This window comes from Diplodia corticola (assembly GCF_001883845.1).
Source record: "Diplodia corticola strain CBS 112549 chromosome Unknown scaffold8, whole genome shotgun sequence".
NCBI lineage: Eukaryota > Fungi > Ascomycota > Dothideomycetes > Botryosphaeriales > Botryosphaeriaceae > Diplodia > Diplodia corticola.
In genome coordinates, this window is record NW_017971487.1 from 705110 (window position 1) to 717860 (window position 12751).

Sequence of the window (12751 nt, forward strand, 5' to 3'; positions counted from 1 at the left end):
GGTGCAAGAGCATTATTGTGCAAGCGAGAGAGGTTGTTGTTGTGAGGGCCGGCCACGGAGCGACATCCCCCGCGACAGCAGGACCTACTAAGGGACAGCCGCTAGCACAAATTCCGAGTCATGCATGTCCCGCCGCGTTGAGTCAACTCGCGCCTTTTGAGAAAACACCTTCGCAACTCTACAACACCCCCCGCCGACCGTCACGCACCATGGGACCCAAGGCGAAGAAAGGCGCTTCCAACGACCGGCAGCGGGCTGCGGAGGAAGAAGTCGAGGATCCTCTCCAGGCTGTGGTGAGTTTGGTCGCTGCAACGAGCCACCACTGCGTCATACTAAGCTTGCTGCAGATACTCGCTGATCCCTTCGAGACGCGCTTCCACCCATTTACCCTCGAACGTCCCCGGGTTGGGCCTCCTCTCTGTCTTGCAGGCGTATTCACAGACTCTAATACATGGCCGTGACAGTGTCTTCTCCCTCTCGCAAACACCCCGCTCATTGAATACACCTTCGAGTTCCTCGCCAACGCAGGCGTGCAGGAGGTCTTTGTGTGTTGCGGTGCCCAAACCGACCTCGTCGAGGAGTACATCCAGTAGGTCGCGGAGCTGCCGGCATGAGCGAAGAAATTTTGTCAGCATCGCTGACACGGAGCTGCCAGAAACTCGAAGTGGTATTCGCCGTCGTCGCCATTTTCCAAAGTCGAGCTCGTGCGGTCAGCCTCCCACACGATCGGTGATGCCATGCGTGATCTCGACCAGCGCGCATTCCTCGTAGGAGACTTCCTCGTAGTGTACGGCGATGTCATCAGCAACCTGCCGCTCGAAGCGGCGCTAGCGGCGCACAGAGCACGGCGAGCGAAGGACAAGAATGCGATCATGACCATGGTGTTGAGGGAAGCAGGCACAGCCCATCGTACCAAGGCGCAGGAGGCGCGGCCGGTTTTCGTCGTTGATCCGACCAAGGATCGCTGCTTGCACTTCGAGCAAATGCATTCCAGAGAGCATTCAGAGAAGCATTTCGTCAGCATCGCACCGGATTTACTTGCCGAAAACACGGAGCTCGAGGTCCGCACCGATCTGATCGACTGCGGCATCGACATTTGCACTCCAGACGTCTTGGCGCTGTGGAGTGACAACTTCGATTTCCAGGCTCCACGAAGGGGTTTCCTGCACAGCGTGCTGAAAGACTACGAGCTGCATGGCAAGACAATTCACACCCACATTGTAGACGATCACTATGCGGCACGCGTCCGGAACCTCCATGCGTACGACTCGGTAAGCCAGGACGTCATTTCTCGGTGGGCCTACCCGCTCTGCCCGGACAGCAATCTCCTGCGTGGCCAGACGTACAGATTCCAGAAGGGCAATATCTACAAGGAAGACGGCGTCATCTTGGCAAGGTCGTGCGTGGTGAATCGCGGTACGGTCATTGGCAAGGACAGCAGCATTGGAGACGGCAGTGTCGTGTCGAACAGCATAATTGGCCGCATGTGCTACATTGGAAGAAACGTTACCATTGAAGGAGCATACATTTGGGACCACGCAGTGATTGGCGACAACACTGTCATCAAGAAGGCCATCGTTGCCAACGAAGCAAGCATTGGCAAGAGATGCACGATCGAACCCGGGGCTCTTGTTTCATACGGTGTGCGGATAGCCGACGGTGTCACCATCGATGGTTCGAGTAGGATTACCCGAGCGAAGAGGAAAAGGGAAGAAGGCGAGGAAGTCGAGAGAGCGGCGCCCGACTTCAAGGTTGTCGGCGAGAAGGGCGATGGCATCGAATACGTGGATCCCGACGAGGACGATGTGGACGAGATCGTCGAAGGTCTCGTCTCGAAGAAGTCTAGTAAGTGGTCGAAAGCGAGTGTCGACGGGTTTGTTGCTGACGTGATGCAGTCTACAACCTTGGGCGCCTCTCTTTGTCTGTCGAGTCGATTTCCACGCTCAATTCGGAGTCAGACATCTCGGATGAAGGGCTGCACCACGACAGATCGAGAGGAGGAAGCTTTGTCTCAATCAACTCTGACACGTCGAGCCATCATGCTGCCAATTTCGACCACGAAGCAGTCGACAGCATGCTTGACTCATTCCGCAAGGGCGATGATTCAGCAAACATTCAGCTGGAGCTGGCGTCTCTCCGCATGACGACCAACGCGTCAGAGCATCAGGTGCGACGTGCACTTGTCATAGCTCTGGTGCGGCGCATATGCGAGGTGGTCCAGGCCGGACAAGGCATCAAGCAAGCCGCAGAGCAGGTTCTCAGCCCACACCAGAGCTTGATCTCCCGGACCATGTTCGACAAGGACACGTCGAGCAAAGTCGATCAGGTCGACTTCCTGTTGCTGCTCCAAACGGATCTGGTGCACCGCAACGACGGAGACAGCATGCTGCTCCATGCATCGATGAAGCTGTATGAGATGGACGTGCTGGAGGAGGAGGCGATCCAGCAGTGGTGGTCGGACGCCAAGTCCAGCGAGAACGAGGGTCTGCAGAAGGTCAGAAGCAAGACGCAGCAGTTCATCGACTTCCTGGCCCAGTCGGACGACGAGAGCAGCGAGGAGGAGGACGAGGACGAAGACGAAGACGAAGACGAAGACGAGTGATTAGATAGCTGGCTGATCTGCAAACATGCCGAGGTTCATCCGAGCATGTCCGGCGGCACATGGACGGATTCGATGTCTCCAGGGCATGGCGATAGCGCGGGCCGGCCGAGAGACGAGGAAATAGATGGCAGAATAAAAAGGAACGCGGGCGCCAGGCATCGACCGGAAGGTGACTCGCTCTGCAGTCTCGCGCAGGGCGGTCCCGGCAATGAGGCCGCCAGGCAGGCGCGGTTGCCTCCGGGCGAACACCCGGCTGCCTTAGCGGCTCGTCAATGCGTCCGTTGCTGTCATGACCAGGCCAGCGTGTGCCCGACAACCCTCAGCGCTCCAGCTGACTCCCACCTGGAACATATCCACGAGCCCGCCCTCCTTGCGCCCCTCGCCACACAACCAGCACCCCCACTGCCGCCACGCCTTCAGCACACCGCGCGTGCCAGCTGACCACCGCTCTCCCCCCCCCCCCGACCCTCCCTTCGCCCCAGCGAGTAGCCGATTCCGTCATCACGGCGGACTCGGCTCCTTGACCACCACCCACCACGCCTTCCGCCGTCAAGAAGCGAAAGGCCTCCGAGTCCGACGCCGCACCGTCACTGTCCAACAAGCGCCCGGAGACTGCCTCGACACGCCTGACCAAGCAGGCGCTCCCAGCCACGCCCCTCACCACAGCCTCGCCCTCGATGGATTCCGACGACGACTTCAACAGCGCCCAGTCGAGCGAGGACGACTTCATGGCCGACGATGACAGCGACATGAGCCTGGGGGACGGTATGCCGCTTCCCGCCCCGCTTCCCGCCCCGCTGCCGCCCGCGCGAGCTGGTCAACGATGCTAACACGGCGCCCCGCTTATCGCAGCAGACTCCGACCTTGAGGTCGAAGAAGCCGACGTTGCCTTCGACTCGCAAGACAAGGACATCAAGCCGAGCAAGAAGTCCTACGAGGTCGACTTCAAGGTCTACAGCCCTGGTGATATCCAAGCCTACCAGAACCGCGTCGTCGACGAGGTCTCGCAGATCCTTGGCCAGCCCGCAGAGTCGACCGCCATCCTTTTACGATATGCGCGATGGAACAAGGAGAAGCTCATCGAGCAGTACATGGACAAGCAGGAGGAGCTGCTCGAGGATGCTGGACTTGGCGACGATGTCGTGGGAGCTGTGAAGATTGCGAAAGCAGGCCCGGACTTCATGTGCGACATTTGCGCCGACGACGATCCTGACCTAGACACCTTCGCCATGAGGTGCAGCCACAGATTCTGCGTTCCGTGCTGGAAGCAATATCTCTACACCAAGATCAAAGACGAGGGCGAAGCAGCGCGCATCAAGTGCCCAGGCTCCGACTGCAACAGAATAGTGGACTCCAAGTCCCTGGAGCTGCTGGTCGCCGAAGATCTCAAGACCAGGTACGTTTTGCCGGATGCGTGCATGGTAGGATTTGCTGGAAATTAACGACGGCATTGCAGGTACCACGTCTTGTTGACCAGGACGTATGTCGACGACAAGGAAAACTTAAAGTGGTGTCCTGCGCCCAACTGCGAGTATGCTGTAGACTGCCCGGTGAAATTGAAGGATCTGCTCCGGATTGTGCCTACAGTCGTCTGTGACTGCAAGCACCACTTCTGTTTCGGGTGTTCGCTGAACGACCACCAGCCGGCGCCATGCGCTCTGGTGAAGAAGTGGTTGAAGAAGTGTGAGGACGACTCGGAAACAGCCAACTGGATTTCAGCCAACACCAAGGAATGCCCAAAGTGCCATTCGACGATCGAGAAGAACGGAGGCTGTAATCACATGACTTGCCGAAAGTGTCGACACGAGTTCTGCTGGATGTGTATGGGGGTGTGGTCGGAGCACGGCACCAGCTGGTACAACTGCAATCGCTACGAGGAGAAGAGCGGCCACGAGGCGCGTGACGCGCAGGCAAAGTCGCGCCAGTCCCTTGAGCGCTACTTGCACTACTACAACCGCTATGCGAATCACGAGCAGTCCGCCAAGCTTGACAAGGACATCTACCTCAAGACGGAGAGAAAGATGATGCAGCTTCAGACGTCATCAGGGCTGTCGTGGATTGAGGTGCAGTTCCTTGAGCAGGCATCACAGGCTCTGCAGCAGTGTCGTCAGACGTTGAAGTGGACCTACGCGTTTGCGTACTACCTCGCCCGCAACAATCTGACCGAGATCTTCGAGGACAATCAGAAGGATCTTGAGATGGCTGTTGAAAACCTCAGCGAGATGTTCGAGAAGCCTGTTGACCAGCTCGGCGACCTCAAGGTGGAGATGATGGACAAGACGTCATACTGCAACCGCCGACGGGTCATTCTTCTCAGTGATACAGCAGATAATCTGAAATCAGGTGAGGAAGATTCCTGGTCGTTGATTCGGAGTGACGGGCTAACGTCGTGTTATCTAGGCAACTGGGAATTCAACGTGCATCTCTCAGGCTGAGGGTATCCCGTTGCCCTGTTCTTTCAGTATTGACGGGTCAACCACAAAGATACGAATGATGACGAGGGGATTTCTGGAGCAACGGACGTGCCCGGCTTCACGTCGCCTTCCGGTCATCTGCGTTGGTTCGGGCGTGCCGCCGCCTTCGCAGGCGGCTTGAATGATATCGCCAGAGATTCTGGGCCCTCGACTAGCAACGTTGTCTCTTGTCTGGCACCATGCAGAATCCAAGGCTTCACTCGTAGGGGCGCTTATAGTAAGATAAGCATCTCTGGGGGACACACAACCCGTATCTTTGTATTTGCTTTTTTGAAGCGGATTTTTGGGCAACGGCGCTTGGGGAGAAAATCGGATGCATGGCAGGAGCCGACGGGAACGATCTGCCAGGGAGCATAGCTAGGGACCTTCCTTTCATCGCCGCAATGGTATACTTGGTTTAGCATGGCGGAGTTTTTGTACCTTTTGCAAGGGGTCGAAAGCGGTCGATAGAGTTGAAATTGTCAGATCTGCTCCTTCAACCCCTCCCATGGTAGGATCAAACTCGGTGTCGGTACTTCAGCCATCAGACTTGCGAGCACGTGTCAGGCGCGGGGTACTGATGCGTCATGGTTGGCTCATTTCTTCCTATCCACTGCTCAACACCGGGCGTATGACGCGACGACAGCAAACAGTCACGTGGAATGAATAATAGTGGCCATACCGGAAATGGAGAAGTTGGATCCCAGTCATCAGCTATGTTCATGCACCACGCTAATGTCCTGTGTCACACGTCCTCTTTCCTCTGCAGGCAAAACCCTCGGCCTGCTGTGCGGCACAAAGCGACAAGTATATATTACAACGGGAGCCTCACCTGGTTCAAATGAATACCGTCTCGTGCCCATGCCTATTTCGGGCATCCCTATACTAGGATACGCCAATCAGGGCTATTCCCATCCCTTGGACGTAACAACAACCCCTTTCATCTTGGTGTAACCCCAGAACCATCTCCCAGCATCACCCTAGGCTTCCAAAGTCACTGAAGGTCTGTTGTACCACTGCACCGCTATTCGCATGCTCATGTTTCTCAGCGTGTCTTCAGCTTCCGAGAGCTGCTGTTCCTTTCCGCGGTGTATGTTTACCCTCTTTGGCATCGTGTTCCTTTTCGTGTACGTAGAGTGCTTTTGAGCTTGACGGTCAACAAGCATTCGTCCGACTTTGTATTCTCTAACAGGGTCAACTCGACAACCACCGACTTCTCAACTTTATTCATTTTTCTTTTAAAATACTTCCTCTTTAGGCTAGAGCACACTGTGCCTTCTTATCCGCGCCAATGAGCCGCCTACGCGAGGAGTGGACAACTGGGTAGATGAGGTATGGGGAGGTTCGGGCTTGACCGGCAAACACAAGACCCGAGAGTGAATAAATGCTCACTGATCGTTGACCATCGTATGAACAGACGGTAAGTGTTCGGACACTGAACATTGAAATAACTAAACAATAAAAGAGATGGCCGATCCCCGTTCCAACGCCCCGAAAGTAAATACATTTTGCCAAACCAGCCAATCCCGACCCAATTGATAAACGCCGCCCCCATGTCAAATTACAGACAGCACGTGTGAAGACAGCCTCGACTTCATGCCATGTACGATGCCTCCCTCATGGCCCTCTTCTCTTTCTTCAGCGGACTAAACGTAAAGCCATCCGCAGTCGTCAGCGTGCCTCCTGTTACCGCGCCCTTGCCCTTGAGACCCATGGTCTTGTTCAGAGCCCTCGCCGCAAAAACGCCACGGCCAGGAATGGGCTTGGCAGGACGAGCATCCTCGTCGTCCATGTCGAAGAGCGTGGGCTTGCCGAGTACGCTTTTATCGCCGCCGCCGAGCTTGCGCTTCCTCTTCTTGGCCGGTTCGTCGTCGTCGTCGTCGTTGAAGCCGGGGAACGAGGCGAGCGACTTACGAGGTTGATTCGCAGCCGGCTTGACCTTGGGCTTCAGTGTCGTCGTGCCAGCTGTGGCGATCTTGGCCTTGGAGCCTGCAGGCTTCTCATTCTCCTTCTGCTTGGCAGGCTGAGGTTGGGGCGGCGTGTTCTCCCGTTCTTCCTCGTCCTCGTCGCTGACCTCCTCGGCAACCTGCTCCAATGAAGGCACAGTGGCCTTCTGGCGTTTTGATGTCTTGTTGTTCGACTTGTTTGTGGAGGCGGGTGCGAGGGGCTTGGGCTTGGGAGCGGCCGCCTTCTTGCCCTTCTTTGATCTTGTGGTGGGTGTAGATTGAGCAGCAACGACCTCCTCGGTCTTGTCGCCCTCGTGCTCGGACTCTTCCTCCTGAATTGGGCTGTCGGGGGCGACGCTTGCTGTACGGTTGAGGAAGGGTGTGATGGAAAAGGTGGATTTGTCGCCGGGAGCGGCAGTGCGGGATCTCTTTGCAGCCGCCCCATCGCCAGGGGTGCCCAGCGTTGTGGCATCGAAATCCATCTGTGCAACGCGCTTGCGCGGGTTCTTTGAAAGCTTGGGGATTTCCTCGACAGAAGGTCTTGCGGTGGCGGCTTCTTGAGCCCTCTGCAACTCGGCCTGGGCCTCCTTGAGTTTGTTCTTGGTGGTCTTGAGTTTGTTCTTGTACGCTTCGGCACGCTCGGTGGCAAGAGATACCTGGGCTTCGTTGTCCATCTGGGTTTTGCTAATGGCCTTCTCGGCTTTCTCACGCTCGCGCTTCTCCTTGGCCATTTCTTTCTGAAGCTCCTCCATCTCACGTTTCCCTCGAGCCAGTTCCTTCTTGAGCTCGTCGACCTTTGCGCTGCTTTTGGCATCCTGCTCCGCTTTTCTCTGTTCCTTGTCATGGGTGCGCTCTGCAGCCTTCTTCTCGGAGTCCAGATCGCGCTGCATCTTCTGGGCGTCCCTCTCGGCCTTTTCACGGTCGCGTCTCTCCTTGGCCAGCTGCTTCTCGAGCTCGTTGATCTGGCTCTGGTGCTCGGCGTCACGTTCGCTCTGCTTCTCGGAGCGGGCAAGGGCGCGCTGGGCGGCACGCTTCTCGTTTTCGAGCTCGACTTCGGCCGTATTCAGCTGGCGCTGCAAAGACAGCTTCTCCGAGATGAGACCTTCTTGCGAAGCGACCTGCGACCTGAGGTGCTCCAGCTCGGGCTTCAAGGTGGAAAGTTCGCGGGCGAGGGCAAGCTTCTCGGTCAGGACCTTGTTGGAGTCGGTATGAACGGTTTCCAGGGAGGCGAGTTCGGCCTGGTCAAGGATAAGCACGAGGGCGAGGCACTGGCGGGCACAGACAAACCTTCATGTTTTCGGCCTCACGCGTCTTCATGCGCAGTTCATTGGAGACGCGCTGCATGTCGGCCTCCCTCTCGCGCAGCCGGGCGAGGGCGTCGTCGAGGGTGGTCTCCAGCTTGTCGGAGCGTTGCTCCTCCTCCTGCAGCTGGTCTTGCAGCTCGTCATTCTCATCCTCGAGCACCAGAACCTGGAAGCGCAGCTTGCGGATTTCTTCGTCCTTGTTGACGGATTCGACGATGCGCTGGCTACGCTCGAGATCCAGCTCGCATTCGACAGTGCGGAGGGCCTGGTGCAGCTAGGCGCGGTCAGCATGGCGGGCGTGCGGGCGTGCGGGCGTGGCGGACGGCGCAACGGACCTCTTTCACGTCGGTTGCGGCGAGAGCCTCCATTTTTGAGGCGATTGAGCAGCGGGCTGCGGGGTGGGGTGGGCGGCGCGGTAAGGATAGCGGTGGTGTGCGGAGAAGACGGAGGCGCGGGCGGGAGTAAACATAACAAGCGGAGCTCACCCGGCAACTTGGATGGGCCGCGCACCCCGGCACCCCGGCACCCCTGCACGGCGGCGACGTTTTGCCGATGATGCTACGTTGAGCTCCATGCTGGGCTGACGACGCCGACAGCACCAGCTGCTCCACCACTCCCAAAGCTCACCACCATGCGCATCCTGTCGCTCGTCACCCAGCTCTTGCTGCCGCTGTCGGCATTGGCCGCCAAGAAGGCCCCCGCGCAGGACCGCTTCCTCTCCGCCCGCGCCCAGTCGACGCCGCTGCAGCTCGACGATGGCTCGTTCAACGAACTGACCTCTGCGCCGCGCGACTACGCCGTCGCCGTGCTGCTGACTGCCCTCGAGCCGCGCTTCGGCTGCGCCATGTGCCAGGACTTCCAGCCCGAGTGGAGCCTGCTCTCCAAGAGCTGGACCAAGGGCGACAAGCAAGGCGAGAGCCGCCTCGTCTTCGCGACCCTGGACTTTGTCGATGGAAAGGCCACTTTCCAATCCGTACGCCGTGCTGCTGGTCCTGTGGCCGTTGCAATTGCTGATACCCGCGCCAGCTCATGCTCCAAACCGCCCCCGTCCTTCTGCTCTTCCACCCGACTTCTGGTCCCAATGCCCGGGCTGACGCCACGCCCAAGCGCTTTGACTTTGCCATGGGGTATGCTGCCAATTGAAGCCACCCGTCCCAGTGCACGCTGACGCTCCGCAGCCCTCAGTCGGCCGACGGCATCCACGCCTGGATTTCGCGCAACCTCCCCGAGGGCCCGCACCCTCCCATTGTCCGCCCCATCAACTACCTGAAGATCGTGTCGGTGACCACGGCCGTCCTCGGCGTCGTCACCTTCGTCACCGTCGCGGCTCCCTACATTCTGCCCGTCATCCAGAACCGCAACCTGTGGGCTGCCTTCAGCTTGATCATGGTGCTCTTGTTCACCAGCGGCCACATGTTCAACCACATCAGGAAGGTTCCCTACGTCGCTGGGGACGGCAAGGGCGGCATCAGTTATTTTGCCGGCGGCTTCCAGAACCAGTTCGGGATGGAGACGCAGATTGTCGCGGCCCTCTGTAAGTCTGGTGCGATTGCCGTGCACAGGGCGCAATGCTGACCGTTGCAGATGGCGTCCTCTCTTTTGCTACCATCTCGCTCGCCCTCAAGGTTCCCCGCATCGCGAACCCCAAGACGCAGCAGACGGCCGTTCTCATCTGGGGCGGTCTGCTTTTCGTGACTTACAGCTTCCTTCTCAGCGTTTTCAGGATCAAGAACGGCGGCTACCCCTTCTACCTGCCCCCGTTCTAAGCCAAGCAAAAGAAAAGGCCCAATCGTGTAACATGGCTTTGGAATGAAGAGTCCGTACAAGTGAAAATTGGTGGTTGTGATGCATCAATAGCGCAGGAGTTTAGTAGTAGAAACGATGGCTAGAAGCACCCTGGGCAGGTTGCCATCTAAAAGCCGAATAGTCAATTGAGATTTTGGAGACGCGCGTCTTGTTTTGGAAAGCTATGATGCAGATGATTGTGCTGTTGAGTGGCCCTTCACGGGCATGAATGCATGTTTAGTTTCCCGCTTCTTGCTTCTCTGGTTGGTCAATGGCATCATCACAAGGGGATGAAATGTCATTGGCACTTTGAGATTCGAACGCAATGGCTGTCTGTACGGTGAGAGCGCTAGCCAAGGTGGAAGAAGCTAACCTGAAGTGGTGAACCGGATGAGGGACCGGGGTGAAAATGGTCAGTAGTTGAAGGCTCCGTCTCGGTATTGTTGGAGGGCGTCCAGCACCTCCTGCGGCCAGTGACCCCTCTAATCCCCGCGGCGGACGCTGCGTTTCTATGTAGGTGGATAACTCGATTTAATGCGGCGCTTTTACTACTCTTTCACAGAACTCACATGGAATTCAATAAAATATATAAAAGCAACTATTAATTGGCGGCATACGAAGCGCTGTCCCCTTAAACTAAGTACACATAGTGTTCTCGAATACTCAGTAACTGAAGAAAGGGGCAACTTTGAAAGCTACGTCGCTTAGAGGGTTTTCATGGGGCTGTCTAAGGTTGGGAATCAATAAAAATGACTCGGCACTAAAAGTCAGCATGGAGTTGCATCAAGGTGGACAAATGAATTAAACCTTCGCTATGAACAGGATAGACTTCCCGCCATATTCCGGGCTTCCCGCCAGCTTCCGGGCTTCCCGCCATGTTCCGGAGAAGATTCGTTATTATTGGTATCACAAGTGATGGCGCAAAAGATAGGGGATATCGACGGCTTGGCCCACCTTTCCCAAAAGCAATGCTATGCAAGAAGCCGGAGTTGAAGTTAGAGACTCTCGAATGCTTCCACTGCAGCTTCTGCGTAACCACATGGCACCAAGGTCTGATCTTAGACATCACTTTATACGTCAGTGAGACTTGGTGCGAGAGCCAGCTGATATTCAGGTACATGAATCAAATAAAAAGCTATTGTCTAATCCAAGTTGCTGCATGTCTCTGACGCGTGATCGAGGAGAAAGTGGTGTTTCCCCCAGCCTGACCATGGAAGAGGTGTCGTCTCAATAACCCGCTCCGAGAGTGCTCAGAGTATCTTCCACTATCTGCGGGCAAATGAACGGCTCCGGAAGGCCGAAAAGAAGATCGTCGTCGAAATAATCCAGTCTATAGTCAATATCCACGCACTTTCCACCGCCAGTGGGGCCTACGTGAGCGCAGTGAACCTGACACCGCGTTAGCTTTGCTGAACATGACGGGCAACCATCGCAACACTCACATCCGGCCTGATAGCCGTGAGAAGTACGTGAATGATTCGGCACACCACATTGTCCGCCCAAACTTCGTCAAATGTACCGAAAGGCTTCGCCGACAGCTGGCCGATGCAGTCGTCCACGCTCTGGTAGACCTGGTCTTTGCCCGAACACTGCCGCTGGATGGTTGGGCAGAGAGCTTGAGTGACAGTGCCTTGCTGGATTGCTCTATTCTCGTAGTCGATGCCGTTGGCGACGCGCGTCCAGAGCTGCAGGTTCGGGATCCAGGCGTCGTATTGCTGAACGAGCCCCTCGGCGTCGAATTTCCAAAAGGCAATCTAACAAGAGAGACAGTGAGTACATAGAAACCCTTTCCCACTCGATTCGTATGTCCTGGGGAACCCACTTGCTTCAGCGTGGTTGTTGGCGAGCCTGGAAGCAGCCCGCCAGTAACATTGTTTACAGCGCCTCCTTTCAGGTACACCACGCTTGCCGCGACCTCGGGGCAGCCGCTGGAAAAAGCGGCGATTTCAGCCTCATACAGACCGAGGTCTGCAGCGTTTGTCTGCGGTGTAGGAGCAAGTCCAAAGAAATACTCGATGCTGTCCTCGAAACCGGTAAAGTTGCCCAGCGGCGTAATCCTGCCCGTGGCTTCCGGGTTGAAGAGACCTGGCGGTACAGCAGAGCCACCCTGTGCTATTATTGGTGCATTCTTAGGGTATATCTATGTTGCGTCAGCTCCGATTCCAGCAAAGAGCAATGAAACACACCGTCAGATTGTAGATTGCCTGGATGGTCCGTAGATTGCGCGCCGCAAAATCCTCCTGGGCATAGGCAGCACCCGCCCGGAGTAACAACAGTGCTTGAAGCAGGGTTCCTGTGCACGAAACCATCATGACAACCTGGGGCTTTGGAGAAGCTGGAACTCAACGATTGCAGTGGGATGACCTCTGTTGTTATATCTAAACAGTTAGTCATGACCTCCGGTAGCGGGTAAAGCAACGAGCACCCAATTCCTCGCATGAATTTTAAGCTCTGATTACAAGGGAGGCGAAAGCTTGCGAGTAAAGGTACAGAAGCTCCGGGTCCGAGCATCCCGGGGGCGTGCGGGCCGCCACACGACCGGCATCTTTGGTTGCCTCATATCAGTAAATTCTGTATACTTTCGGCAACAGACACGAGCGGGACTAGTCATTTACCGATTTTTTTGCTGGCGCCGCTTGCTGGTGGAGGCGGCTGATGACA

At 56.6% G+C, this 12751-nt stretch overlaps 5 protein-coding genes across 5 annotated transcripts; 3 read left to right on the forward strand and 2 right to left on the reverse strand.

Annotated features, from left to right (window-relative positions):
- Window positions 1-209: 209 nt before the first annotated feature.
- Window positions 210-2602, forward strand: BKCO1_8000222 (translation initiation factor eif-2b epsilon subunit; the record flags this gene model as incomplete). The annotated part of the gene is made up of 5 exons (XM_020279328.1): window positions 210-293; window positions 348-404; window positions 465-589; window positions 656-1845; window positions 1896-2602. The coding sequence occupies 5 exons, from the start codon at window positions 210-212 to the stop codon at window positions 2600-2602; spliced, it is 2163 nt and encodes a 720-aa protein (XP_020133463.1).
- Window positions 2603-3279: 677 nt separating this feature from the next.
- On the forward strand, window positions 3280-5037 carry BKCO1_8000223 (ring finger protein; the record flags this gene model as incomplete). Its single annotated transcript, XM_020279329.1, has 4 exons — window positions 3280-3367; window positions 3455-3998; window positions 4059-4945; window positions 5003-5037. The coding sequence occupies 4 exons, from the start codon at window positions 3280-3282 to the stop codon at window positions 5035-5037; spliced, it is 1554 nt and encodes a 517-aa protein (XP_020133323.1).
- A 1612-nt stretch (window positions 5038-6649) lies between these two features.
- On the reverse strand, window positions 6650-8673 carry BKCO1_8000224 (uncharacterized protein; the record flags this gene model as incomplete). The annotated part of the gene is made up of 3 exons (XM_020279330.1): window positions 6650-8239; window positions 8289-8579; window positions 8641-8673. 3 exons carry the CDS (start codon window positions 8671-8673, stop codon window positions 6650-6652), a joined length of 1914 nt encoding a protein of 637 aa, XP_020133378.1.
- A 263-nt stretch (window positions 8674-8936) lies between these two features.
- BKCO1_8000225 (oligosaccharyl transferase subunit) lies at window positions 8937-10071 on the forward strand (the record flags this gene model as incomplete). The annotated part of the gene is made up of 4 exons (XM_020279331.1): window positions 8937-9278; window positions 9332-9432; window positions 9484-9839; window positions 9890-10071. 4 exons carry the CDS (start codon window positions 8937-8939, stop codon window positions 10069-10071), a joined length of 981 nt encoding a protein of 326 aa, XP_020133377.1.
- Window positions 10072-11317: 1246 nt separating this feature from the next.
- Window positions 11318-12402, reverse strand: BKCO1_8000226 (uncharacterized protein; the record flags this gene model as incomplete). The annotated part of the gene is made up of 4 exons (XM_020279332.1): window positions 11318-11479; window positions 11533-11844; window positions 11913-12230; window positions 12277-12402. 4 exons carry the CDS (start codon window positions 12400-12402, stop codon window positions 11318-11320), a joined length of 918 nt encoding a protein of 305 aa, XP_020133327.1.
- Between the last annotated feature and the right edge of the window lie 349 nt (window positions 12403-12751).